General features: G+C 49.6%; 1 protein-coding gene across 6 annotated transcripts; it reads left to right on the forward strand.

Moving 5' to 3' along the window:
- Positions 1–125: 125 nt before the first annotated feature.
- On the forward strand, positions 126–22,804 carry THUMPD2 (THUMP domain containing 2). Of its 6 annotated transcripts, none has more exons than XR_010030491.1 (11): positions 775–880; positions 1,978–2,393; positions 4,091–4,168; positions 6,808–6,860; positions 7,164–7,251; positions 7,983–8,054; positions 8,823–8,937; positions 11,867–11,984; positions 13,444–15,570; positions 15,666–15,742; positions 21,791–22,804. XR_010030491.1 is itself a non-coding variant. In XM_063175911.1 (10 exons), exons 1-10 carry the CDS (start codon positions 126–128, stop codon positions 14,015–14,017), a joined length of 1,746 nt encoding a protein of 581 aa, XP_063031981.1. In that variant the 3' UTR covers positions 14,018–21,177. The 6 variants fall into 6 exon arrangements, 2 of the variants coding, with proteins under 2 accessions (XP_063031981.1, XP_063031962.1); XR_010030493.1 differs by lacking the exon at positions 21,791–22,804 and having other exon boundaries at positions 13,444–14,256; positions 15,481–15,570; positions 15,666–21,177; XM_063175911.1 differs by lacking the exon at positions 21,791–22,804 and adding an exon at positions 126–224 and having other exon boundaries at positions 748–880; positions 13,444–21,177.
- The last annotated feature ends 5,176 nt before the right edge of the window (positions 22,805–27,980 follow it).

Here is a 27,980-nt window from a genome sequence, read left to right on the forward strand (position 1 = left end):
TTTAAAATTTAAATTTAATTTTTTAATTTTCAATGTAATTACTTATCCATTAGGCCACGCCCCAGGAGGCCCCGCCCCCGGTAGCCCCGAGAAGCCCCGCCCCCATTACGCCCCGCCTCTCCAAGATGTCGGCGGCAGAGCCTTGGCGGTTCTTCTGCACCGCGGGCCGCGGGCTGGAGCCCTTCCTGGCGCGGGAGGTGCGGGCGCGGCTCGGCGCCACCGAGGTGAGCGGGGAGCCGGAGCTGGTGACCAGCCGGGCGGTCCGGGTGAGCGGAGAGTGGGGGCTAGTGACCAGCCGGGCGGTCCGGTGCGAGTGAGCGGGGAGCCGGAGCTGGTGACCAGCCGGGCGGTCCGGGTGAGCAGGGAGTGGGAGCCGGTGACTAGCCGGGTGAGCGGGGAGCCGGAGCCAGTGACCACCTGGGCGGTCCGGTCTGGGTGAGTGGGGAGCCGGAGCCAGTGACCAGCCGGGTGAGCAGGGAGCCGGTGCCGGTGACCACTCGGGCGGTCCGGTCCGGTCTGGATGAGTGGGGAGCCGGTGCCGGTGACCACCCGGGCGGTCCGGTCCGGCTCAGCAGGGAGCTCCGCGTCCGGAGCACGGCCCGGGCTGTGCCGGCCCACGCGCGGGGCTGGCCGGGGTCGGAGGGGCTCAGCCGGAGGGAGCCGGGGCTGAGGGAGGATTCACCCGGAGGGTGCGGGAGCGCTCACCCGGAGCCGCCCGGCCCGGCCCGATGGGTGTTCCTCCCGGAGGTGGACTCCGTCTCGGGAAAAGTGTTCTTCAGGGCGGCGGCGGGGCCCGCAGAGCTGCGGCAGCTGCGGTCGGCGGAGCGCCTGTTCCTGCTGCTGAAGAAGCACAGCCCGCTGCCGGTGTCCGGGAACAGAGGTACGGAGACGAGAGGCCTTGGTTTGAGTCCTGGTTATAACATTTGAAGTGTTTAGTTTTTTACCGGTGGCTGTAGTTCTAATTGGCAGTAGTCGATTCTAAAGTGTCTTTCACCCACGTGTGTTTTCAACATGTTTTTGACCTGAAAAGGGCTTTTAAATTGTTTTCAATAGCTACCTTGCAGCCTGTTTTCTGCCGGCACTGAGTGTATATGTGTATTTCAGAGACTCTCTCCCCCGCCTAGCCCCAAAAAAGAGAATAATGCCCCACCCAAAAAGCAGCGTTCAGCCCTGGATCTCTTGTGTTTATTTTAACAAGAAGTCTTACTTTCTGTTAAACAAAGTGAATCCCGATCTATATATTGTGTCAATTTACTCCTAAGTACATTGCTCCCTTCTAAGTCTCAGCTCCTTGGGTTGTGCTCTTTGTCAGTGTTGGAGTGAGAATTTCAAGTTAGATGGATTGATTTTTATCTGGGAGATTACCTTCAGCTTTGAGGATGAAATTTGGTCATGATTCTAAGATTTTAAGCGATAACTAGAAAGACCTTTATTTTTTTTCCTTGACCAGCTTTGATGCATTTAAGTGAATTGGCCTCTCTGTTCCTCATGCCTCTCTTGTGGCTAGCTGGGGACTGCCCACATGTGTCGGTGTGTGTTGCAGGATTGAAGGCACAGTGATGAGTGGGAAGCAAAAAAATTTCTTTCTGGAAGAATAAACTTGATTTTGCCTGAGATGACTCAAAGTAATTCATGTTTGTATCTGTCTTTTGATTCTGGAGAGTGTTCTGCGTCGCTTAAACCTGTGCCCGGTGTTTTCTGGGGAGGGTGGCATGCTAGGCTGGCGCTCTGTCCCTGGGAATGGCTCTCACAGGTGCTCTGGCTTTCTGCAGCTGCTGAGTTCTTGTGCAGAATTCAGCCCTTGTGTGATTTAGTCTTGGTTGTGCAGAGCTGGTAATCAGAGGGGCGCCTGTGTGGCTCCTGCTGAGGGCTCAGCTGTGCCTGTGATTCTGGACTCACACATGGATGAAATCTGGGCACAGGGAAGTGAAATCCCGAGGCTGAGGTACTTAACCCAAAACTGCTTTTTTCTTCCAGGGAAAATGCTTCATGAGATTAAAAGCCTTGTCATTGAGGACCCGAAATACTGGCTGGATATTGTCTCTGTTTGGAGAAAGCTTCATGGACACGAGGGGAAAACAGATGATGGCTCTATAGAAAATGCATTGGCTCTGAAGAGAAAGTCAGAAGAAGAGACAAATACTGCAAGTAAGAGGCAAAAGACAAAACAAGTGAGGACAGCTGTGTCTGAGGAGTGTCAGGTGGGAGCTGGAGAGACCTGTGAGGCACCAGCCAGAATGAGCAGGCAGGAGTGCTGGACTGAGAGCAGGACTTGCTCAGAATTGCCTTCCATGGGCAGTGCAGAGGATCCTGCTGCCCCTGAGGAGCTTGGCTTCAGCTTCAGGGTGTCGTGTCGCTGCAGTGGAGCCATTGCCAGAACACTGACTTCACAGGTATGCTGAGCTACCTGCTTTAAAATAATCCAGCAAGGGTGAACAGAGATGTGTACTTTGTTTGTCATTGCAGTTGTGTTGTGTCTTCTGGAATAATAAACTGGTGTAAGCTTTCTCTGTATTTTCTCAAAAAGTCCCTAACCTGCATTCACCTTAAACAAGTGGAAGTAAAAATGCTGGTTTTGATTTCTGTGCACTGTTACCCTTCATGTTTTCCAAATCGATACCTTTTGTTGAGGAAAAGCAAAGGTAAGAGTTTTAGGTTCTGGGCCAGTGGAGCTGAGGAGTGATTGGATAATTTACATCTCCTTGAAGGGCCATTGCAAGGACTGTGGGGCCAGACTCCTCTCAGTTGTGCAGTCTGGACAAAGGGGTAAAAGCCAGAACTCACAACTTCAGTTGCCTCTGGCTGGGTATTGGGGAGAATTTGTTCTTCAGGAATACAGGCCTGGGAGTCTTGGGAGTAGTGGAGCTCGGTCCTTGGGAAGGAATAGTGGTGTGCAGTCCTCCAGGGGTCTGTTCCATTCAGCCCTCTTCCCATCTGGTTACTCTTACTGGAAGGTGTCAGTATTTAGATTTTTTTCCTACTAAAGCTAGTACCTTGGTGAGGTGAGACACATGAGCTTCCCTACGAGGGAAGTGTTTGACTAAATTTCTGCTATTTGAACCTATACTCTGAAGGTAATCAGAGCTTTCTATACGTAACAAAAGCATTAAAACTGTGAGTTATAGTTGTTCACTTGCAGATTTTCTGTTGGGTAATCTGCCTTAGAGCCATTGGAGGTATTTTGTGCATGTAATTAAGAATTCCAAAATGGTGGCAGTCACAGAATATTCTGGGTTGGAAGGGACCCACAAGGATCAAGTCCAGCTCAAGTCAGTGTTTTATTGTGACTTGGTCAGGACTGGAACTTCAGCCTCTCGTCTCCTGCTGCAGCTGAGCATTGGTTGTTTGGTTGTTTGCATTGGTTGTTTGCCTTGTGCTGTGTTTGCTTTGCCCCTCACTCGCCTGCTCTGCCCTGTTGTACTTCTTCTACTGTGAGTTGTGTGAGTTACTGTCTTAGGCATAGGCTCTTCCCTGGGATTTCTGAGGGTTGTGCATTGAGGCTGTGCTCTGCAGTTTCCTCAGTTGTGTTTTTTCGTGCCTGTGCTCTGCAGTTTCCCCAGCTCTGTGTTTTCTCATACCTGTGCTCTGCAGTTTCCCAGTTCTGTGGTTTTTTTGTGCCTGTGCTCTGCAGTTTCCCCAGCTCTGTTTTCTCGTGCCTGTGCTCTGCAGTTTCCCCAGCTCTGTGCAGTTTCCCCAGCTCTGTGTTTTCTCATATCTGTGCTCTGCAGTTTCCCCAGCTCTGTGTTTTCTCATACCTGTGCTCTGCAGTTTCCCAGTTCTGTGGTTTTTTTGTGCCTGTGCTCTGCAGTTTCCCCAGCTCTGTTTTCTCGTGCCTGTGCTCTGCAGTTTCCCCAGCTCTGTGCAGTTTCCCCAGCTCTGTGTTTTCTCATATCTGTGCTCTGCAGTTTCCCCAGCTCTGTGTTTTCTCATACCTGTGCTCTGCAGTTTCCCCAGCTCTGTTTTCTCGTGCCTGTGCTCTGCAGTTTCCCCAGCTCTGTGCAGTTTCCCCAGCTGTTTTCTCATGCCTGTGCTCTGCAGTTCCCCAGCTCTGTGTGGTTTTCTCATGCCTGTGACTGTTGTCCCCTCGCAGGAGGTCGGCAGAGCCCTTGGCACAGCCCTGGTGAAGCAGTGTGGGTGGCGAGCTGATCTGCGGGACCCTGACCTGGAGGTAGGGCTGCTCGTGTGCCTGTGGGTGCTTCCAGACTCACCCTGGCACCTCTGCTTTGGTTCTCTGCTCCCTCTGCACGTGGGACCATGGCCTGTCCCTGCTGCTGAATTTACTTGAAAATCAGCACGTGTGTGGCCCTGGTGTGTGTGTGCCTCCCAGAGCTCTGGCATGGACCCCAGCCTGGCTGGGGCTGCCAGCATGGGAGGGGAAGGATCCCCAGAGGATCCAGCACCCTCACAGACTGCTGGGCTCTGTGAAAATGGAACTCAACTGAGCCATGGGGTTTGTTTGACCAACCTGGTCACCTTTATGACCCGGTAACCCGCCTAGTGGATGCAGGGAAAGCTGTAGATGTTGTTTACTTGGATTTCAGCAAGGCCTTTGACACTGTCTCCCACAGCATACTCCTAGACAAACTCGCAGGCTGTGGCTTGGACAGGAGCACTCTTTGCTGGGTTCAGAACTGGCTGCATGGCCGGGCCCAGAGAGTGCTGGTGAATGGTGCTGCATCCAGCTGGAGGCAGTCACCAGTGGTGTCCCTCAGGAGTCTGTACTGGGGCCAGTTCTGTTTAATATTTTTATTGATGACATGGATGAGGGTTTACAGTCTTTTATCAGCAAATTTGCAGACGACACTAAACTGGGAACGTGTGTTGATCTGTTAGAGGGACGTAGGGCTCTACAGAGAGATTTGGAACGGTTGGATGGATGGGCAGAATCAAATGGGATGAAGTTCAATAAGTCCAAGTGCCGAGTCCTGCACTTCGGCCACAATAACCCTCTGCAACGATATAAGCTAGGAATGGTGTGGCTGGACAGTGCTCAGGTGGAAAGGGACCTGGGGGTGCTGGTTGACAGTCGGCTGAACACGAGCCAGCAGTGTGCCCAGGTGGCCAAGAAGGCCAATGGCATCCTGGCCAGTATCAGGAACGGTGTGGCCAGCAGGAGCAGGGAGGTCATTCTTCCCTTGTACTCGGCACTGGTGAGGCCTCACCTGGAGTATTGCATCCAGTTCTGGGCCCCTCACTTTAGGAGGGACGTTGAGATGCTTGAGCGAGTCCAAAGGAGAGCAACGAGGCTGAGGGGCTTGGAACACAAGCTGTATGAAGAACGACTGAGGGAGCTGGGGTTGTTCAGCCTGCAGAAAAGGAGACTCAGGGGTGACCTCATCACTCTCTACAGCTTCCTGAAGGGTGGCTGTGGTGAGCTGGGGGTCGGTCTCTTTCTCCGGGCAACAACAGACAGAACAAGAGGACACAGTCTCAAGCTGCGCCAAGAGAGATGCAAGCTAGAATTAAGGAGGAAGTATTTTACAGAAAGAGTGGTCAAATACTGGAATCATCTACCCAGGGAGGTGGTGGAGTCACCATCCCTCAAAGAGTTTAAAAAAAGACTGGATGTGGCCCTTGGTGCCATGATCTAGTTGAGGTGTTAGAACATGGGTTGGACTCGATGATCTTACAGGTCTCTTCCAGCCTAGAATTTCTGTGATTCTGTGTCTGTGAAAGGGTCTCCAGAGGATCCAGCACCCTCACAGACTGCTGGGCTCTGACTGTGTGAAAATGGAGCTCACCTGAGCCATGGGGTGTCTGTGGCCCCTGAAGGGGAAGGGAGCGGGCAGCATTGGCGGGCAGCATCGTTCTCAGGGAGCTGGACTTGAGGATATGACAGACAGGGCCTGGGGAAGGCTCCCACACAAACAGCAAACAGCTCCCTTGGTGCACCCTTCCTGGTGCAGCTGCCTGGGGACCTCCCAGAGGACTCCTGGCTCCTGACGAGGAGTGTTTCCCCAGGGCTGTTTGTCCATCCCTGCCCTTGGCCTGTGGGAGCTGCTCTCAGCTCTGATGCTCAGCGATGCCAGACCTGCAGAGGCTCTGGAGTTCATTTCCTGGCACTGGTGCCCACACTCAGCACTAGGTACTGTGTACAGCTTTGGTGAGGCTCACGTGCCCCTCCTGTTCTTGCCCAGGTTTTTGCTCTGAAGCTGTTCAGGTGCTGAGGACTGGGATTTTCCAGCAGCATCCTGTTTCCCTTTGTGCTTCCTGGGAGCAGGGATTGCAGTCATGCAAGACCTGCTGGGGAGCTCAGTCTTCTTTTGGGATGTTCTCTATGGAACAGCAGGACAATTTCTTGTAACTGCCTACAGCTGCTTGTTGTTGTTTGTTTTGGGATTTTTTGTTTGGTGGGGTTTGGTTTGGGTTTTTTTGTTTGATTTTTTTTTTGTTTGGGTTTTTTTTTGTTTAGTTGGTGTTTTTTTTAATGTTTATTATTTTGTTGCTAGTATACAGTGAATAATATTCTCCCACTTGTAGTAAATGGATTTATAACTAAAAATTCCTATGCTGTGTTAAGGAAAAATAGCCCCCCTTATAAATTCAAGTGCTTGCTGATGGATTCCTGGCTGACAAAATACCCCTCAGCTTGATTAAACATTAAATCATCTGCAAAGTGGCATTCAGATCATCCAGTAGGATTTCTTCCAATTAATTGTTACTGTTTATAGTATGCATTTTTGTTCTTAAAAACTGAAAGCAGAAGTTGTAGAAGCATCTATGTCTGGTTTAAGTGAGTTAAAGCTATTGTCGTGTCAGTTTGAGACTTTAAAATATTTGGGTTGGTTTTTTTTTTTCCTCTTCTAGATCTTTGTACATCTCAATGACATTCACTCTGTGGTGGGGATTCCTCTTTTCAGGTAAGTGTTTTCCCCACTGGATTTGTCATGGCAGTATCAGAACAGACAGGATTTGTAAATCTTGCTCTCCACCATGAGTATTTATCTTTTGGTTTAATAACCACTGTTGTCATATTAGTCTTGTGATCTGCCTGGGTTTTAAATGAACACACAGCCAGGCTTTACAGTGAGTTATGGTTAAAAGAGACTTCTCTGTCTCTCAGGAGATCTGTCCAGTTCATTTGTTCTTTGACATCACATGGGCTTTTCTGGGTGGTTCTGCTGCTGTTTTAGTTAACTTTTTTGGTGTTTTGCTGTCTGCAGGCTTCCATTGGCAAACAGAGAGTACATCAGAACAGCAGGACTGCGGTCAACAGTGGCATGGGCCATGGCATCTCTGGCTGAAATCAGGGTCAATGAGTGTTCCTTGCCAAGAAATGGGTCCTGAATTAAGGGAATGGGGCGCTGCCCATGGGGGCTGGAGAGGAGTGGGGTGGTTTCAGTGCTCCATTCACTGGGGAGGAGTGAGGTGATTTCAGTGCCCCATTCTCCCCACTGGCTGTGAAGGATTGGGGTGGTTTCAGTGCCCCATTCTCCCCATTCACTGGGGAGCAGTGGGGTGATTTCAGTGCTCCATTTACTGGGGAGCAGTGGGGTGATTTCAGTGCCCCATTCCCTAGTATCTGTGGATGGACAGGGTCTGCCATGCCTGTGATGAGTGTGCTGTCACCTGCAGTTCAGCCAGGTGTCTGCTGTAACTCTAGGTGCTTCCCAACAGAGCTGGTAATCCTTGTACAGATACATGTCTAAATGGTGAGGTTTTGTCTGCTGTTCTGTGACAGTGAAAAAATGAAACATTGGTGTTGTTTTCCAAGGAAATGTGATCTCTTTTCACAGTGGTACAAATATCTGTCTGCAGCCCACTTGTAATATTTCCTCCTGAGTGTCTCCTCAGGGCTGTCTGCAGTGAAGCTATGGGTGCTTTTCACTATATTCCCTTACAGGCGAGTTTGACCATGGACTACCAGAGATTCTTGCTAACCTGTGCTGGTTTCAGTGGGATTATGCACATCCCTCTGTGAGCTCTGTCCTGGCTGAGGAGTCTGTCTTGCTGGGGATGCAGTAACCCCTCTGTTTTTGTAGGCTGGTGCCCTTGTGCTGGATCCCATGTGTGGGCTAGGAACCATCCTGCTGGAGGCTGCCAAGGAGTGGCCTGTGAGTATCCCAGCCCCAGCTGCTGGAGTTTCCCTCTGCAGGGAGACTGGTGCTTGTGGGACAGGGTTTTCTCTCTGCCAGTAAGGCCAAAGCCCATTGCTGCCTGGAAAGCTGAAACCAAACCAACCTTTCCAGGCAGCTGCTAGAAGCGTTTCAGTGCAAAGGTGTCCCCAGGTGAATGTGTCCTGCAGGCTGGTGCAGCTGGTGATTTCCACTGCAGGGTTTGTGTGAGGCAGCCACGAGCTTGTGGAGCTGCCTGGGCTCAGAGGGGTCGGTGTCATGGGGCAGTCGTCAGCATTAGGAGCAGTGAGTCTGGCTGAACCTAGCTGGGGTCCTGCTGTTAGGACATGCTCTTGGTACTTCTGTCATTTCAAGGGCCTTGAGCAGACCAGAGCATTAAAGGAGTGGAGACAACACATACTTCTGATCATTAATATTTCTGAACCTTGAAAGAGTGGAGACAGCACATACTTCTCTGATCATTAATATTTCTGATCATTGAAAGGGTGGAGACAACACATAGTTCTGATCATTAATATTTCTGAACCTTGAAACGGTGGAGACAGCACATACTTCTCTGATCATTAATATTTCTGAACATTAAAGGAGTGGAGACAGCACATACTTCCTCCGTTCTTCCATCCTCTGGATTGTGAATTGTTTTGTGTAACAACAGCAGATGTCCCAGGAAGGGGGTTGTCTTGCAAGAGCTGTGCAACAAGGCAGTTTGGAGTGTTCACAAAATTGCTTTTCTCTCTCTCTGGACAGGACGCCTGGTACTGGGGTGCTGATATAAGTGACTCACAGTTAGAGGGTGCAGATGGCAATATCAGAGCTGCAGGCCTGGTGGATAAGATTGAGCTGCTGAAAGCTTCTGTGAAAGGTATGTCTGTGTTATTTCCAGGTGGATTTTTTGTGTTTCTGGGATTGGACAGGTAGGTTCTCCTGAGGTGATACATTGCAGAGCTAATTCCCCACAAATAGCTGGGTGGTGACTCTCTGCTAGTGAAGGGATAATTATTTGTAATTCCTCCCTGCTGCCTGCACCTGGAACTTTCATTCAACTTTAAGACTCAAGTCATCAGAAGACAATAAAAACTACAATTGTCTGCCATGGACAGCAGTTGTCTCTCTTCATGGTAAATGTGTGATTTACCACCACAATACATAAAGAGTATGTACCATGTGAGAGTTTTTTGTATCTTAGTGGAGCACAGCCAGGATAAATCCAAATGGAATGCAGCCTGTAACTTAAATTTACCAGGTGAGCATTGATGAGGACACATTAAACTGAGCTGAATTGTTCATGTTTTGCAGTAGGAGTATTTTGAATGATGGTTCCTTTCTCCTGTAAGAGGGAGTCTGTTTGCTCTTGATTTGCAAGCTATTCTGTAGAGAAGGAAATAATTTCATGACCTTATTCTGGACCTCAGAGTCTGAGGCTAAATTATGCCAATATGAAATCCATGACAGGCAAGCTGGCTGAGTTTCCCTCTGCATGAGTGATGAAGTGTGCATATTTTTTTACCTTGCAGTATTCATTTCTTACTGGAATGGTAAGAAACATTATTGATTTTTTAATAAAAATGTAGGTTTATTTCTCACTTAAAAGATGTGTTTGACTTTGGTTTCTAGGATAATGAAGGGTGCTTAGCTGCCAGGTTTTCTAAATGGAGCAAGTTGCTGTCTCCATCGCTGGTCAGAAGCTGTCACTCCTGCATGTCTTGAGCAGGGCTGTAGGTGGCATGTCCTTTCATTTGCAGATAAAATTGATACCCAGTTGTTGTGCTGCAAGTGTTGAAAAAAGAATGGTCCAGGAAACATCTCCAGCTAGTTGTAGAAAAGTTGGCATAGAATCTCAGCACAGTTTAGGTGAGGAGGGGCTCTTGGAAGTCTTTAGTCCTGCTTGTCTGCTCAAGGCCGTGTCCAGTGAGTTTGGAGCACCCTGAGGGATGGAGGACCCCAGGGTCTGTGCAGGGCCCAGGCCTGGCTGCTTGACATGGGATGGAGGGACCCCGGCCTGGCTGCACAGCCTGGCATGGGATGGAGGATCCTCAGGATCCCAGCCTGGCACGGGATGGAGGGATCCCAGCCTGGCCTGCACAGCCTGGCACGGGATGGAGGGACCCCAGCCTGGCTGCACAGCCTGGCACAGGATGGAGGATCCCTGGGATCCCAGCCTGGCCTGCACAGCCTGGCACGGGATGGAGGGACCCCAGCCTGGCTGCACAGCCTGGCACGGGATGGAGGGACCCCAGCCTGGCTGCACAGCCTGGCACGGGATGGAGGGATCCCAGCCTGGCTGCACAGCCTGGCACAGGATGGAGGGACCCCAGCCTGGCTGCACAGCCTGGCACGGGATGGAGGGACCCTAGCCTGGCTGCACAGCCTGGCACGGGATGGAGGGACCCCAGCCTGGCTGCACAGCCTGGCACGGGATGGAGGGATCCCAGCCTGGCTGCACAGCCTGGCATGGGATGGAGAGATCACAGCCTGGCACGGGATGGAGGATCCTCAGGATCCCAGCCTGGCCTGCACAGCCTGGCACGGGATGGAGGGATCCCAGCCTGGCCTGCACAGCCTGGCACGGGATGGAGGGACCCCAGCCTGGCTGCACAGCCTGGCACGGGATGGAGGGACCCCAGCCTGGCTGCACAGCCTGGCTGCACAGCCTGGCATGGGATGGAGAGATCACAGCCTGGCACGGGATGGAGGATCCTCAGGATCCCAGCCTGGCCTGCACAGCCTGGCACAGGATGGAGGGACCCCAGCCTGGCTGCACAGCCTGGCACGGGATGGAGGGACCCCAGGATCCCAGCCTGGCACGGGATGGAGGGATCCCAGCCTGGCCTGCACAGCCTGGCACAGGATGGAGGGACCCCAGCCTGGCTGCACAGCCTGGCACGGGATGGAGGGACCCCTGGGATCCCAGCCTGGCTGCACAGCCTGGCACAGGATGGAGGGACCCCGGCCTGGCTGCACAGCCTGGCATGGGATGGAGGAACCCCAGGATCCCAGCCTGGCACAGGATGGAGGGACCCTGGGACCCCAGGCTGACTGCACAGCCTGGCACGGGATGGAGGGACCCCAGCCTGGCTGCACAGCCTGGCACAGGATGGAGGGATCCCAGCCTGGTTGCACAGCCTGGCACGGGATGGAGGGACCCCAGGGTCTCAGGAGGGGTCTCAGCTGGCCTGCACAGCCTGGCCCGTGGCCAGCCTCCATCACCACAGGCACAGTGCTACATCTTCCCTAGGGGAGCTGACCTGGGTGGGATGCAGGAGCTCTAAGGAGACCCTTCAACAGCATCAGCTCTGACAGAATCCAGGTGATTCTGGCTGTACCCAGATTCCTGGGGGGAGAAAAGGGGCGTGGAGAGGAATTGAAGGTGGCTCCTTGCCATTCATACACATGCACTAGAACATTTTCACCGAGTAAAGTGCTCACAAACGTAGCTCTTCTTTTGTGTTTTGCTCAGTGATTTTCATGTTTAAGATGTACTGGGTGTTGAGGGGCAGCAGTTAATTTGGGAACATGTAGTGCCCTAGGAGAGTCTTGCTGCAGGGGCAGAGACTCTGCAGGCTGAGCAGTGCTGCCACACATTTGTCTCCTGCCAGTCTGCAGAGGGGTGGTGTCTCCGTGGTGGAGGGCAAGTGCAGAAGGAGCTGTGAGTCTGCATAATCCAAAATGTGGATTGTGTGAATGTGCATAGCCCAAAAAGAGCTGGCAGGCAGTGTTGAAGGGGGAACGGGGGCAGAGCTGCTGTGCATTTTTCACACAGAGATAAATAAAGACCTGCCTTTATCCTGCAGCACTGCCATTGCCTTCAGAAAGCTTTGACAGCGTTATTTCGGATATTCCATTTGGGAAGAAGTTCAAGACCACGAGAGATGCCCAGCTCCTACCAGATCTTCTCCAGGAAATGGAGAGGTACGTGTGGCCTTCAGCATGCTCAGGGTTTGATGGAAGTGCCATGATGGTTTGTGATCTGAGCATTTAGCCAGCTTCAGACCTGCTTTGCTCCATGGTCTGCAGCTTTGCAGTGTGACCCTGTGCAGGCTGTGGGGGTCCCAGCCCATTCCTGTCCCTTGGAGGCTGTTGTGTTGTGTCTCACCAGCTCTGAGTGCCAGTGGAGGCTCCTGTGTGAGCCATGCTCACAAATGCTCTTTGCAAGGCACAGTGGGGAAATGTTTCTGAGCCACGCTCCAGTGTGGCAGAAAGGAGAAAGAGGAGAGGCCTACCCGGACAAAGTTAAAGCATGGCCAGGCAAATAAAGCTGTAATCATTTCTAGCCGAGGCCTGCTTGTGTAAGGTCATAGTCTTTCCTTTTCGAGGTCACAGCCCAGCTTTGACCAGCCTGGCTTGGCAGGAAGGATCTCAGACTAGAAGAAGGGGCATGCATCGTCCTTGCTGTCCAGGAATGCCTCACTAGCAGCCTGGGCTGGTTTTAGGTGTGTCCTTTCATCCCTCACCATGTCATTTGATGGCAGAGTTGGGCCAAGCTGATAGCTGGGCTGCTTCCAGCAGACAGGTCAAGCCATCTTCCCCTCTATTCTTGCCTGCCAAGAAGCTCTTTCTCTAGGACTGCTCTTGAGCAGGTGTTGATCTCGCTCAGCCAATGCAGGAATGTGGTGGGAAGGTGATGGAGAAGGTTGCATGGCTCCACAGAATGGTGTGGCAATCTTACTGTGCTTGTTTTCTGCCCTTATTTGCTCTATTGGTCCATCCTAAGTAAAATATTTCCTTAGGAAGGGGGAGATGAGGAAGGGGCCATGAGAGCCCCACCAGTAAAGCTGTTCAAACTACTTGCTGTAAACTGAATCAGGACAGTATTTCTTTTTCCCTTCCTTCAAAGCCACGTGTAATGTTTGGACATTTACCTAGACAAATTAATTGCAAACATTTATTAATTTTCTTCTGCTTCCTGAGTTTGAAAGCCGTGAAGGATCAGTGGAACAGGGAAAGTTCCAAAAGGCTGTTTTTTGAAGTTTCCAAAAGGAAGGGAGTTACCATGCTAATCTGAGCAGCCCTTGCTGCACTGGGAGGCTGTTCCTTTGCAATCTCCAAAAACTCTGGGCTTGATGGTGCCCTTGATCCTTGAAAGAGTGCTGAGGGGAGTAAAAAATTAGTCCATCTTCCCTGCTAACGCAACAGAAAGAACTGCTGTCATCAGAAATGTTTTGGAGTCAGGACAGGGCCCTGTTCTCCCATTTAGAAAGAGGGAAGAAGATCAGGGATTTAAACTCCTCTTGGAGGTGCAGCTCACTGAGTTGAGCCGTGGCACACTCGGGCGTTTCACTGAACGCAGGTGGCATCTGAAGTGTCAGCAGTGGCAAAGGGATGCCAGGAGGGATCAACACCTAACCTTTCTTTTTCCTGTGATTGGCAGAGTGCTTCGAGTTGGAGGGACCCTGGTGTTGCTGCTGAGCCAGGAGCTCCACAGACGCATGGATGGTTTGACCAGCAGTGCCGGATGTGACCCTGCTGAGGCCTCTGCTGACGGTGACACTGGAGCAGCTCCTGCACAGGCCGTGGATGGTTTGACCAGGAGTGCTGGACGTGACCCTGCTGAGGCCTCTGCTGACAGTGACACTGGAGCAGCTCCTGCACAGGCCATGGATGGTTTGACCAGCAGTGCTGGAGGTGACCCTGCTGATGGTGACACTGGAGCAGCTCCTGCACAGGCCATGGATGGTTTGATCAGCAGTGCTGGAGGTGACCCTGCTGATGGTGACAGCAGAGCAGCCCCTAGTGTGGATGGGAATTCCTCCTCCTTGGCCCAGGGGCGTGCAGAACCTGTTCTCAGCAGACATTTCGGGTCCCTGCTGCCAGAGGGTGTCTATGCTGTTAGCCTGGGCAAGACTGATGCTTTCATCCACAAATACAGGAAGGTGTCTGGGCCTGGGAGCTCTCCCAGGACTGGGACACTCCCTGGAGCTGGGAATTCTCTGGGCCTGGGCTGAAGGGAACTGGAAAGCTTTGGGAGCAGCAGGGCAGGACTCGGTGGGGCTCTGCTGATGCAGACACACCCACTGCCATCCCTTAGATTGCCTCACCTTCCTGGCATGTCCTAAGGCACTGTGCTGTTGTGTCTCTGGTTTTCAGGAGAGGTGGAATGTGACCGTGTTCACAGGGGTCTGAGGATGAGGGAAGAGACGAGGATCTGACTCCATGTTTCAGAAGGCTGATTTATTATTTTATGGTATATATTATATTAAAACTATACTAAGAGAATGGAAGAAAGGATTTCATCAGAAGGCCGGCTAAGAATAGAAAAAGAAGGAATGATAACAAAGGCTTGTGGCTCGGACAGAGAGTCCCAGCCAGCTGACTGTGATTGGCCATTAATTAGAAACAACTCTATGAGACCAATCACAGATGCACCTGTTGCATTCCACAGCAGCAGATAACCATTGTTTACATTTTGTTCCTGAGGCCTCCCAGCTTCTCAGGAGGAAAAATCCTAAGGAAAGGATTTTTCATAATATGTGTGTGACAGTGGAAGATGCCAGTTCTGCTGTATTGGATAAAGTGTATTGCAGTGTGGCAGAGTCCTCAAATCCTTGTTTAGGCAAAGCTGCTCAGTATTGGGAGGAGTTTCTGTAGGAGAGAAAGTCTTGATTTGCAGAACTGCAAACCCAGATGTGGTAGCCCATGATCTTTGGGCTGTGCACTCCATCTATTCATTTCTAAGTAATATTTAAGCTACAAGTTTGTCTATTCTAGTTATTCTTCGGGTTCTAGTTATTGTTTGGGTTGTTCTTAGGTGGAGGATAGGCGAGCCCCCTGAGATGCTGAGCAGGAAGGGAGGCTGAAGGAGAAGCAGCAGCACTGACAGCTGGAGTTGCAGCCAGTCCCAGGCCCTGGACACCAGCTCTGTTTTGTGTGTCCTGGGTCCTCCTTGCCCTGCCTGTCCCCCTCCCTCCTGCACTTTTGGGACACCTTTTTCTCTCCCCTGTACCTTTTCTTTTCTCTTGGTTCTTCTGTCCCATCAAAATAGGGCTTTTAGAACTGTACCAGCATTAAAGAAAGGGCCCAAGGCAATAGTGAAAGCACTCCCTCCTTTGGGTTTTAGCGTCCTTTGTACAAAGGCTGAGATACCAAAAACCAAAAATCATTGCACATTTTCTGTGAGAACTAAACATAAAGACTTCTCACTGCTTTCCTAAGCCATGCAGGAACACTGGAGGCCTTTTGGGAAGGGAAAATTATGATAAAATACATTTCTGTATGTTTCTGTGTCAAGCTTTTGACTGAAGATCACCTTAAAGAGCAGAGTTTTGTTTAATAATGTTATTTTGTTGACTTCAACACTGTTTCTCTCAAATGTTTTTACTGAGAAAAGTATAAAATAGGACTATATTTGCATTTTCAAACATATTTTTGTCCTTAAGTATCTTGTAGTTATTAATGTGTATTTTTGCAGATGTGCAGTCTGTGATAAAGATAGCTTTCCTGCTTGACTTGGTGGCAATGATTTGTAAGAAGTTTATAAACATGCTGGGGTCTGCTCCAGGTATGAATGGCTTGTGGCTATGGTTATGCACCCAGTTTGTTAGAGGAGGAGCAGGGGATGAGGCTTTCAGCCATTGTTTTCCTTCTTCTCCTCAGAATCTGTTGCATCACTATTGAAAAATGTTCAGTTTCCCATGCATGTGTAAGAGATCATCTTTCTGGTATTCAATCTGGTAAGCTTCCTCTATACAGCATGCTGCTTCTCTAGAGTGAGGGCTGAGATTTCTAGACGGGCTGATGAGACCCCTCACCCAGGAGTAGACCCAGGTGTGGAAAATCCTCAGTGGTGTGGGAAATGGGAGGATATAGGCCAAATCCTGAAGGAATTCTCTGACCCTATAGTCTGGGATTTTCCCCATGAACGAATTCAGAACCCAGCTGAGGTGGGGAAGTATCTGAAAGAGAAGTAGCAGGATGACCCTAAGGAGGAAAATATCATTGCAGTGAGCTGGGCCCTGGCTTGTGCTTATCGCACACTGCAAGATAATGTAGGGCAGCAGACAGAGGCAGGGGGGCAGGGAGATAAATCAGCAACTGTCCCGGTGACTCAAGCTGCAGCTAACACTCCAGGCTCGAAGCCAGACCAGATAGTGAGCCTAGGCCAGCAGCTAAACCCTATAGTGAGCCTAGGCCAGCAGCTAAACCAGACAATGAGCCTCAATCAATGGCTGTGGCTACCAGCACTAGAAGTGGAAAGTTCACGGACAAGACCGATGGACCAGTGGATGATGATGATGATACAGGAGAAGGACCTTCAATGCCTCCTGACATAAAATCAGGAGTCAAAGCAGCAGGTGCAAGATCAGAAGCCAATATTGAGTCCTTTTCCCTGAAGGACTTTCGTGGCTTACGGAAGGATTACACACGATGACCCGATGAATCCATAATTAGTTGGCTGGTCCATCTCTGGGATGCTGCAGACGAGGCTACAATTCTGGATGGCACTGAAGCCAAGCATTTGGGATCCCTGTCGCAGGATCCTGTCATCGGCCAAGGAATGATGAGGGGGGCTAATCCACACAGCCTCTGGGCACGGGTCCTGAAAATTGTTGCACAAAGATACCTGTGTGCAGATGATCTCTATATGCAACAAACCCAGTGGAAGACCATAGAGCAAGGGATCCAACACCTGAGAGAAATGGCAGTGGCAGAGATTATCTTCTCAGATGATGTAACAACTAGGAACCCAGACTCAGTACCATGCACGTCTGTGATGTGGTGGAAACTTGTACGACTTGGGCCACACGAATATGCTTCTGCCTTAGCCATAATGAAGAGGGATGAGAGGGATGAGACTGTGCTTGACATGGCAAGGAAACTCCAAGCATATGCAGATGCTGTACATGGCCCAACACATGCCAGAATCGCAGCAGTAGAAACATGTCTGCAGAAATTGGAGGATAAGATAGAGGAGAATCACAAGAAGCTCAGAGAGGAGATTAAAGACAACCTTCTCCATATCTCAGCATTACGGATCAGAGATTCTGGTGCCCAACACAGACGTTCCCCAGATGGTGAGAGAAGGTACACCCCACAAGCTGATCTGTGGTTCTACCTGCGTGATTGTGGGGAAAACATGAGGAGATGGGATGGAAAACCTACTGCTGCTCTGGCACAACGGGTGCGTGAATTGAAGGAAGACAGGGCTCAGAGAGGGAGTTCTACCAAAAGGAAAGCAGCTCCAGTTGCCCGCAGCAGAACTGCTAGGTATGATGATGATGACATGTCTAATCCCCTTCAAGGAATATCCAAGACATATGCCCAGGGAAAGAAGGATAACCAGGCTTAGAGGGGCCCTGCCTCTAGCCAGGTAGAGGCCAGGGAAAATCATGTTTTCTGGTCTGTGTGGATTCGTTGGCCTGGCACATGGGAACCACAAGAGTACAAAGCTTTGGTTGACACTGGTGCGCAATGCACATTAATCCCATCAAGACGTGTGGGGACAGAGTCTGTTTCTATTGCTGGTGTGACAGGGGGATCCCAGGGTTTCACTTTGGTGGAAGCTGATGTGAGCCTAATGGGAAATGAGTGGAAGAAACATCCTATTGTGACTGGCCCAGAGGCCTCATGTATTTTGGGCATAGATTACCTCCAAAGAGGGTCTTTCAAGGACCCAAAGGATCTCAGGTAGGCATTTGGGATAGCAGCTGTATTGACAGAGGACATCCAGCAATTGAACACCTTGCCTGGGTTGTCTGAGAATCCATCTGCAGTAGGGCTTCTGAAGGGAGAAGAGCAACAGGTGCCAATTGCCACTTCCATAGTGCATCGACGGCAGTATAGGACCACTCGAGGTGCTGTGGTTCACATCCATAAGATGATCCAAGAGCTGGAGAGCCAAGGGGTGGTCAGCAAGACCCACTCACCCTTCAACAGCCCCATTTGGCCTGTGCGAAAATCTGAAGGAGAATGGAGATTGACTGTGGACCATCGTGCATTGAATGAAGTGACTCCACCACTGAGTGCTGCCGTGCCAGACATATTAGAGCGCCAGTATGAGCTTGAGTCCAAGGCAGCAAAGTGGTATGCCCCTATAGACATTGCCAATGCATTTTTCTCCATTCCTCTGTCAGCAGAATGCAGGCCTCAGTTTGCCTTCACATGGAGGGGAGTGCAGTACACCTGGAACCGACTGCCCCAGGGGTGGAAGCACAGCCCCACCATCTGCCATGGACTGATCCAGACTGCACTAGAAAGGGGAGAGGCTCCAGAACATCTGCAGTATATTGATGACATCATTGTGTGGGGGAAGACAGCTGCGGAAGTGTTTGGGAAAGGGAAGGAAATCACCCAGATCCTCCTGGGAGCTGGTTTCGCCATTAAAAAGAGCAAAGTAAAGGGATCAGCTCGTGAGATTCAGTTCCTGGGAGTGAAGTGGCAAGACGGACGGCGTCAGATTCCGTCAGATGTCATCAACAAGATCACCGCAATGTCTCCACCCACCAATAAGAAAGAGACACAAGCTTTCTTGGGTGCAATAGGTTTTTAGAGGATGCATATTCCTGAGTACAGTCAGATCGTGAGCCCTCTCTACCTGGTCACCCACAAGAAGAACACTTTCCACTGGGGCCCTGAACAACAACAAGCCTTTGCACAGATCAAGCAGGAGATCGCTCATGGAGTGGCCCTTGGCCCAGTCAGGACAGGACCAGAGGTGAAGAACGTGCTCTACTCTGCAGCTGGGAACCATGGCTTGTCCTGGAGCCTTTGGCAGAAGGTGCCTGAGGAGACTCGGGGTCGACCACTGGGATTTTGGAGTCGAAGCTACAGAGGCTCTGAAGCCAACTACACTCCCACAGAGAAGGAAATCTTGGCTGCCTATGAAGGAGTCCAGGCTGCCTCGGAGGTAATAGGCACTGAAGCACAAGTCCTCCTGGCACCCCAACTACCAGTGCTGGGGTGGATGTTCAAAGGCAAGGTTCCTTCCACTCACCATGCCACCAGTGCTACTTGGAGCAAGTGGATTGCTGTTATCACCCAGCATGCCCGTCTAGGTAAACTGAATTGCCCTGGGATTCTGGAAATAATGACAAACTGGCCGGAAGGTGAAAACTTTGGTCTCTCTGATGGAGGGGAACAAGAAGCGACACGGGCTGAGGAAGCTCCACCATACAACCAACTGCCAGCAGAAGATCCACGATACGCTCTCTTTACTGATGGTTCGTGCCGCATTGTGGGAATGAACCAGAAGTGGAAAGCAGCCACATGGAGCCCCACACGACAGGTGGCAGAGGCCACTGAAGGAGAAGGTGGATCAAGCCAACTTGCTGAACTCAAAGCTCTTCAACTGGCCCTAGACATTGCCGAAAGAGAGAAATGGCCAAAGCTCCACCTCTACACTGATTCATGGATGGTAGCCAATGCTCTGTGTGGGGATGGCTGGAGAGGTGGAAACAGGCTAACTGGCAGCGTAGAGGAAAACCAATTTGGGCTGCTGAAGAGTGGAAAGACATTGCTACGAGGGTAGGGAGGCTACCTGTGAAGGTCCGACATGTAGATGCTCACCTTCCCAAGAGTAGAGCTAATAAGGAGCACCAAAACAATGAGCAAGTAGACCAGGCTGCAAAGATAGAGGTGTCAAAGATAGACTTAGATTGGCAACATAAGGGAGAGTTATTCCCAGCTCGATGGGCCCACAATGCCTCAGGCCATCAGGGCAGGGATGCCACCTGTAAGTGGGCACGAGACCGAGGGGTGGATCTAACCATGGACAATATTGCTCAGGTTATCCATGACTGTGAGACGTGTGCTGCCATCAAGCAGGCCAAGCGAGTGAAGCCCCTCTGGTACGGTGGGCGGTGGTCCAAGTACAAGTATGGGGAGGCCTGGCAGATTGACTCCATCACACTGCCCCAGACATGCCAGGGCAAGCACTATGTGCTGACCATGGTGGAAGCCACCACGGGATGGTTGGAAACCTACCCTGTGTCTCATGCTACTGCCCTGAACACCATCCTGGGCCTGGAAAAGCAAGTTCTGTGGAGACATGGCACCCCTGAGAGGATTCAGTCAGACAATGGGACTCATTTCAAGAACAGCCTTATCAACACCTGGGCTAGGGAACATGGCATTGAGTGGGTGTACCATATCCCCTACCATGCACCAGCTGCAGGCAAAGTGGAGAGGTACAACGGACTGTTAAAAACCACATCGAAAGCCTTAGGTGGGGGATCTTTCAAAAACTGGGAGCAGCATCTGGCAAAAGCCACCTGGTTAGTTAACACCCAAGGCTCTACTAACAGAGTGGGCCCTGCCCAATCTGAGCCTTTGCAGAGAGTAGATGGAGACAAAGTCCCAGTGGTACATGTCAGAGGTTTGTTAGGGAAGACAGTTTGGATTAATCCTGCCTCGAATACAGACAAACCCATTTGTGGGGTTGTTTTTGCTCAGGGACCAGGTTGCACATGGTGGATAATGCAAAAAGATGGAAGAACACAATGTGTACCTCAGGGAGATCTGATTGTTGGGTGAGACCTATATGTAAATATCACTGTTTGCTGAATGTTATTACCTTTGTGTATAGCTGTATACTGGATGTATAATGTATGTGTTTGTAGAGTTAGAATTTATATTAGTTTTAGTAGTAAGCGGACGATATGGGGATAAGAGGTGCAATGTCCTAGGTTGACTATATGATGCTTTTATCCCCAGTCATCTTGTCCTGTTTATGCTGAATAATAATTTGCACATTTAAGACTTGTTCCAGAGAGTGAAGGGGGGAGAGAAGAAGCGCGCAGTTTGTTTTCAGACACTGCACTCACTCCTCCACATTCCTGCTCCTGACTGTGTTGTCTGCAGATGGACAGACTGTGGGACTGAGCTCTCCTTTGCTTTTAGTTAGTGTTAGCTAGCTGAGCCAAAGAAGTTCCCTGGACTAGTTTTTTCTTTTTTCTTTGGACCTCTTGAAACTGCTCTGGACTGCATACCTGGGGGAGCACCGGCAGCTGCAGCTGTGGCCCACCGGGCCAGGCCTGGCCTGGGAACATTTGCAGCACCAGAGGGAGTGAGTGAGCTGAGCTGCAACCTGGGGAGGGGATTTTGTCAGTTTGTCATCTCTTTTGGAGCTGCAAGAGGTTTTATTGTTTAATAAACAGATTTCTTCCACTTTTCTCCAAGGAAGTATTTTCTCCCAGACCGGTTGGGAGGAGGGACCGATTGGATCTGCTTTCTTAAAGGAGACACTTTGGGGGTTCTCTCGAAACTTTGCCCTGAACCAGGACACCATGGAATCCCTCACGGCTGGGTTCAGAGCAAACTCAAATTGGCTCTTCTAAAACCCAGGGTCCTTGTCCCCTTCAGTGTGCTCAGCACGACCTTTAACTCCACGGTGCTGTGCAGCTGGAGCAGCAGGACAGGCACCTTTACAGCCACAGCTGCCCTTGTTCCTCTCTGTCCCTGCACAGAACACAGTGCGGATGAGAACGGCAGCAGGGCCCTGCGTGTCCCCGGGCTCAGGTTTTGTGTCGCTTCAGCTCCACGGAGACGCGGGTCAAGTGAAAAACCCAAACTGTTTATTAAGGGAAAGCGAAGCAAAGGGGTGAGCTGGGAGATAAAAACAGGGAGTGGGCAGGGCCTGAGGGCTGCAGGGAGGGAGCTGCCAACAGGGAGAGAGAGAGATGGCATGAGCTGCTGGAGCTTGAGCTCCTGGAGCTTCCCACTGGCTCAGCTCTGAGCAGCCAGAGCTGTGCCTGGAGCTCCAGCTGGTCCATCCTGCTCTGCAGGTGCTGCTATCTTCAGTGGGAGCTGGAAATCGCTGATGGACACCGGTCCATCTGATCCAGCAGACAATCCAAGTCCTGCAGATCTTCTCTCAAAGGTCAGCTGAAGCAGTATGCTGAGGCAGGATGGGCTCTCATCTTCCCTCAGGGCTTGAAGAGCTGCAAGAGAAAGGAACAGAGCCACGCTCAGAGGCCAGATTGAGGGCATGCAAGGAAAGCCTCCTGCCAGGGCCATCCCAGCTGGCTCTTGCCATGGCTTCAGCCGGAAGGTGCTGGCCACGGACCGGCCACGTTTCCCTGGCAGCTCTCCGGGGTCTGCCCTGGCCGCCCCTCGTTCGCGCAGGGAGCAGAGCCCTCCGCAGCCTGGGCACGAACTGTAGCTGCAGCTGCCCCCGGCGGTGCCCGTGGGTTTGTTATTTTTTACCCTGTTATGTCAGTTTCCTCAGTATTTGCTGGAGCTGTGCTTACCTTACAAAACTAGCTCAAACTATGTGAGAGCCATTTGCAGTTCTCTCCAGACACCTGGAGAATGGGTGACGTTTCTGAGGATCTGGCAAGTGTACTTCTATCAAAACTCAGTCTGTGAAGTTTCTGGGGAAAACCCTTCTGTGTCCTGAAGGGTTCAAACTCTGGTGAGGATCCAGTTATCAGGTGCTCACCTGGATGGTTCCAGCTCTTAAAGTGAACACTTGTACTCTTGCCCTGTAGTTTACATCTATTGTATTTTTGTTATTTTGCAATATTTTACGTATTTGCAAAATACTGTGCATTTCACTCTTTGGAACCTCTCAGATGGTTCTTTGGTGCAGCACCACCCCATGGGACACTTGGTTGCTGTCCTGAAGGGGTTGGTCGCTAGAATTGTAAATTCTGGAGAGTTTATAAGTCTTCTGTCCCCAGGGAGGTACCATGCTTTGTTTACTTTTTTTTCTGTTGGTTAGGTGCTGCTTCTCATTGGAAGTATGGATTTCAAACTACCCTGTTCTTTTTTTAACTGTTTTCCTGGTTCTCTCTGTCCGGCAGGGAAAGACTCTCGTATCCTTGTCGTCGGGCTCGGTGCTGTCCAAGAAGATACAGAGACTAAAAAAATCATAAGAAGCAAAATATGACTGCAGGGAAAAGAAGCTGGAGAGAACAGAAGGTGATATTGTTATCCTTACCCTGTATTAGAAACATCCACTGTGCTTTGATGCTGGTAGCTGCCAGGGGCTTGTTAGCTCTTTGTAGGCAAGTGTAGGTGTTCACTTGTAGGTTTTTTCTCTGGACAAGTCAATTCAAACTTTGCTAAGCTTATATTTGCAGATTACTCTCTAGCACAGTCCAGCATGACATTTTTGAATGTTGTAAAAATACCATGTTACTTGGAAATTGCTAATGATGAGAAGCTTTAAGAGAAAATAAGATTTCAGTATTACAGCGACCTGAGTGGGTCGCTGCTGGTGATAGAGAGACGGTGAATCTTGTATCTTGATCAGAAGGCTTGATTGATTAAGATAATATATATAATACATTATTACTATACTAAATAGAATATAGAGAGAGGTTTGCAGAGCTGCTAGCTAAGCTAAGAATAGATAGAAAAGAATCCCAAACAAAGTTGTGTCCAGGGACTCAGTCCCCTAGCTTGCACTGGTGATTGGACCTTAATTATAAACATAGGAAATGAGCCAATCAAGGTGTCCCTGTTGCATTCCACAGCAGCTGATAATAATTGTTTACCTTCTCTTCGGAGGCCTCTGGCCTCCCGAAGATGCAGAAATCCGAAAGAAAGGATTTCTGTGGAGAAATGTCTGCGACATTTCAGGGTTGGGAGATGTGAGAAGAATTTTGTGGGGATGTTAGACTGAAATAAAGCACACTTGAAGCTGGACTGGCACGCTGGCAGATCCCCTATTAAACAGTAGTGCTTAGATTAGCCTGGGGGTTGCCCATTGTTTCTGCAGAAATAAATGTTTCCTGGTCTTAAGAGGTAAGCTGCTTTGAAAAGCTGGAAGGTGCAGCATGCTGACAATCCCCGTGCTTTGGATTAAAAGTAGATTTCAGAAGGGTGATAGGCTTTTGTCTTTTCCTAGAAGTCGATGTAATCCCATCGAGGAGTTTTTAATTCTGTGCTGCCATCTCATCCATCAGGGCCCTGTCGTACTAATCATCATGCAAGTACAAAACAAAAAATCAGACCCTGTCCCAACCACTTAGAGCCCAGAACACGATTTCCTCGGGCTGTCATTTGTGTGCCATCGGTACTCGCCACGGAAGGGAGCTGGGGATTGTTGCAGCCGTTGGGAACAAACCGCTTCTCGTCACACAGAAATGGAATTGGGACGACGCCTCGGCCAGCCCCTCTCTGCCATCGTCTCCTGAATCTGCAGCAGAGCAGTTCCAGTCCATCCGGGTACATGTAATCCAGTTCCTGATGATCTGAGCACACAGAGAAGCACTCAGCTGCTGTGGGGGGCTCACGGAAGGCAGAGTGTGCATTGTCATCTTCCTGAACCTACAGACAAATCAAAGTGAGAAGCCACAGCGTGGAAATCAGTCGCATATATGCTAAATAAAACTTGCAGATTTATTTAAGAATTGTTTCTGCTTGTTCTTTGTTGTGCTTCTGTGCTTAGAAAACCTCCCTTTAAAATCAGTTCAGTTCATCAGTTGAACCTTTGTTTGCAGACCCTCAGTGAGCAGAATTTGTTGCAGAGTCAGTGCACGCTGTGCCGGCCTCCCGGGAGTGTGAGGAGCTCATGAGTGCTACTTTTTGCTTTAGGACGCTCTGAGATATTTATTCCTTTTGGGATGAGAATTCCCAAGAGAGGTAGTTGTAAGGTATGACATCGGGAAAAAGCCTGTGTGGTTGGAATGTTGTTGTTGTCAAAAGTTAATTTTTCCTTCTTTCTTAGCCAGTAGTTAGCTTGTTGCTTAATTTTTGTAGTATCAGTATTTTCTTGTTTCAAAAACTGCTTCAAAATAACTTCAGTGGCTGGCCATCGGTACCTTGTTCAGATTTGCCTATTTGCTTGTAGCTAAAATGTTCACATCTTGTTTATCATTCTATTTAAGAAACTGCTGCCCAGCCAACTAATAACTGAATATCTATCTGTCTAGGACACGGGGAGAGGATTTAGGTAATGTCTTTGTTTCCAGAAAAAAGTTCCAGTGTAGTTTCTAAATAGAGGAGAAGGGGGTGAAGACTCGGGGCTCTGATGCTGTTGGGGCGCCCCAAGGTCCCCAGGAGAGGGAGCCCCACTGGGATGCAGGAGCAGGTGTGTTCTCATGTAATATAGAATAAATTATAAATATAAATATGAAAATCATAAATATAAAAGTATTTTTAAATACTTAAATAAAGCGGGTTTTAAAATTTGTCAATAGGCAGTGTTTTGATTATAAAAACTATAAATACAAATAATATAAAGGTAGAAATCTAAGTATAGGAATATAGCATAAATAAATAGAGATATATATATAAAAATTTTAAAAACATAAGAAAAAATTAGTTGTAGCAGTAGATATGATACATAATATAAATAAATACATTTATAGAATTCTATATATATTTTATATAATTATTAATACACTGCATCAAAAGAAACTATAAATATAAACGTGAATATAATTATACTAAGTATAAAAATATTTCAATATCGTTTGAAAGAAGGTTTTTTTTGTATTTATTTCGTTAGAGATTGTTGTGGTGTGCTGTAACGTCCCATTTTGGCCTTCCAGGTCATTTCCCCAAGTGTGCTTATACCTCTCTCCCTTCCCCCTTACCCCCATGCTGAGTGAGTCCTGTCAATCAGACTTAACATTCCAGCAAGGCGTCGTGTGGTTGGTCAAGTTCAAAGGATGCCCCTATGCCCAGAGGTCATTGGCCTTTCTGGGTGTCATCTTCCCCTGAGACCCTGCCCCTCTCACCTGGTTGGTGGCTCACCTGTACCTCCCCTCCCCCTGTCCCTGAGCTTAAAAAGGTGATCAGACCATGCGGTCGGGGTTCTGTTGGAGCAGCTCCTCACGTTCAGACCTCTGTAACCATGGAATAAACCTCTGGACATTAAACCCTCCAGCAGAATCCTCTCCTTTTTCTCTTCACCATCGCCTGAAGCTATTCCTCCTGAGGTAAACAGGGTTCCTAACAAGCCTGGACTTGTTCAGTGCCCAGCTGCAACCACCAGCAAGCCAAGGTATCTCTGGGGTGATACACCGCAGTTGCTGCCTTTGGCCCAGCAGCGAGGGTCAGACTGGCCCAGGCACAATCTAACTGGTAATATTGGGAGCATTTTTTCCAATAAGAGATGGGGGTTTTATTTTGAATAAAATAAGTATTATAGAAATAAAAATTTAAATATAGAAATATACAATCTATAGAGAAAGATATTTGTAAAAACACGAGCGAACGACGCCGCCTTCGGCCGAATGGAACGAGCTCAGCCGAACCAAGGTGAGACCGGTGGAACCTGACGGCCTCGAGCGAACCGAGGCCAGGCTTGCGAGGCTGCCTGAACGGAGCCGAGCTCAGCCGAACCAAGCCCGCTGCTCTCGTGTGCGCTAATTAGCGCGAGTGCGGTCACAGCCTAATGAGCTCCTGTGCCACACCGCGCTCCCGGTCGTGTCCGTGCGATGGCCGGGCCGCCCGCGGGACGCGGCAGCAGGAGAGCCCCGAGCCGGGCGAGTTTAACGTGAGGTGGCGCCGCTTGCCTGCCCTTAGGGAGCCGAGCCGAGGCGCGCCAAACGCGCGGAGAGCGACTCCGAGTTCGGCCGAAGCGAGCTGAGGCGCGCCGAGCGCACGGAGAGGCTCCGAGTTGGGCCGAAGCAAGCCGAGCCACGCCGAGCGCACTGAGCGGCTCCGAGTTCGGCCGAAGCGAGCCGAGCCGCGCCGAAGAGGGGAGTACAGCCAAATGCAGCCGACAATAGCCGAGTGTAGCTGATTACAGCCGAATTTAGCCGAGCAGCTGTGAGCCTTGAGGTGAGCGTGCATCACTGCTGGCTTGGGATTGAGTGAAATGCGCTGAGGAAACCAGCTCTGGGGAGGGAGCCAGGGAAATCCTCTCTTAACGTTTTCCAATTCTTCTGTCAAACTCATCACGGCAGGACAGCGTGAAGACTGAAAGTGTAAGAAGATGTGGAGGGAAACAGAGAATCTGAGAGGAGCATCAAACGCACAAGTGCATGAATTTTGCTTTTTGCTTGGATGTAAACTCAGAAGTTGTAAGGAATTTGGGAATGAGAAAGGACATTTCAGAAGAAGAAGTTGTTGTTACAGTCCTGGCAAAAGCTTTTGTTCTAGCTAATAAAAGAAGTTAGCTTAAATAAAAAAAAAAAAAAAGGTTTTTTTTCTTCTCTATTATATTCATTGGTGGTATATGGTGTGTTGTTTTATTTCTTGGTATTATTAACTCTGTGTAAATTGTTTTTTGAGTGAAGCTAACTTTCTGGATGGGTTGTTTTGTATTTGAGGTAGGATTAATTTCAATAGGTTTCTTTCATAGACTTCTGATAGGTATTACTGGGATTTTGGTTTTGTTTACTGTATGTATAAACATACAGATTTGGTAGGGCTAGCTGGGCTGCTGGAGTTTTGAGTGTGAATTTATTAGATGGCTTTTGTTAAACACAGAATAATTATGTAAGGTAACAGCAAATTACCCAATTTATCCAGTAATGTAACCTTACCACAAAGTTTTATATCTTACCAGTTTTCTGTTCTTCTGCTCCAAGTAGTTGTTGCAAAAAAGAAAGCGCTGTTATTTTTCTGAAGAGTTTTCTTCGATAACAAGCCCTTTACTGCCCTTGAATATGAGTCAGAGGAGCCAAACAGATGCAGCTGCTCTGAGGGCTTTTATACCCGGTGGGATTTGCCCCCTCCCTTTTCCTGGGTGCCATGGGAACGAGAGGCGGGCACCATCAGGGGTATATTAACCCCAGCCTAGGCTGAGGGCCTTCATTCCCTCTCCAGGATGTGCTGGGGTAAGAGCTCTCCTCTCATTTCAGTGGAAAGGCTCTTTCAGCCTATTTCAGCTTGTTTTCAGCTAGTGTTATGGGACATCTAAAGCACAGAGGCTTGGAAGAGACTGTGAAGAAAAGAGCATAGAATACAGGGCATGCTTAGGTTTGTGATTTTGGGTTTTGTGTTTAGGGGTGGTAAGGTGCTTTTGTAATTTTCGCTTTTGCCCTGGTTTTTTTTTTGGTTGGAATTTTTTTT

This window comes from Melospiza melodia, chromosome 1 (genome assembly GCF_035770615.1).
Source record: "Melospiza melodia melodia isolate bMelMel2 chromosome 1, bMelMel2.pri, whole genome shotgun sequence".
Taxonomy (NCBI): Eukaryota; Metazoa; Chordata; class Aves; order Passeriformes; family Passerellidae; genus Melospiza; species Melospiza melodia.

Excerpts from the sequence above, each read along its gene's own strand:
- THUMPD2 (XM_063175911.1), top strand. The coding sequence starts at position 126 with ATGTCGGCGGCAGAGCCTTGGCGGTTCTTCTGCACCGCGGGCCGCGGG. Across the intron at positions 881-1,977 it reads GCCGGTGTCCGGGAACAGAG|GGAAAATGCTTCATGAGATT; the intron begins GTACGGAGACGA and ends TTTTTCTTCCAG. Across the intron at positions 8,938-11,866 it reads GCTGAAAGCTTCTGTGAAAG|CACTGCCATTGCCTTCAGAA; the intron begins GTATGTCTGTGT and ends TTTATCCTGCAG.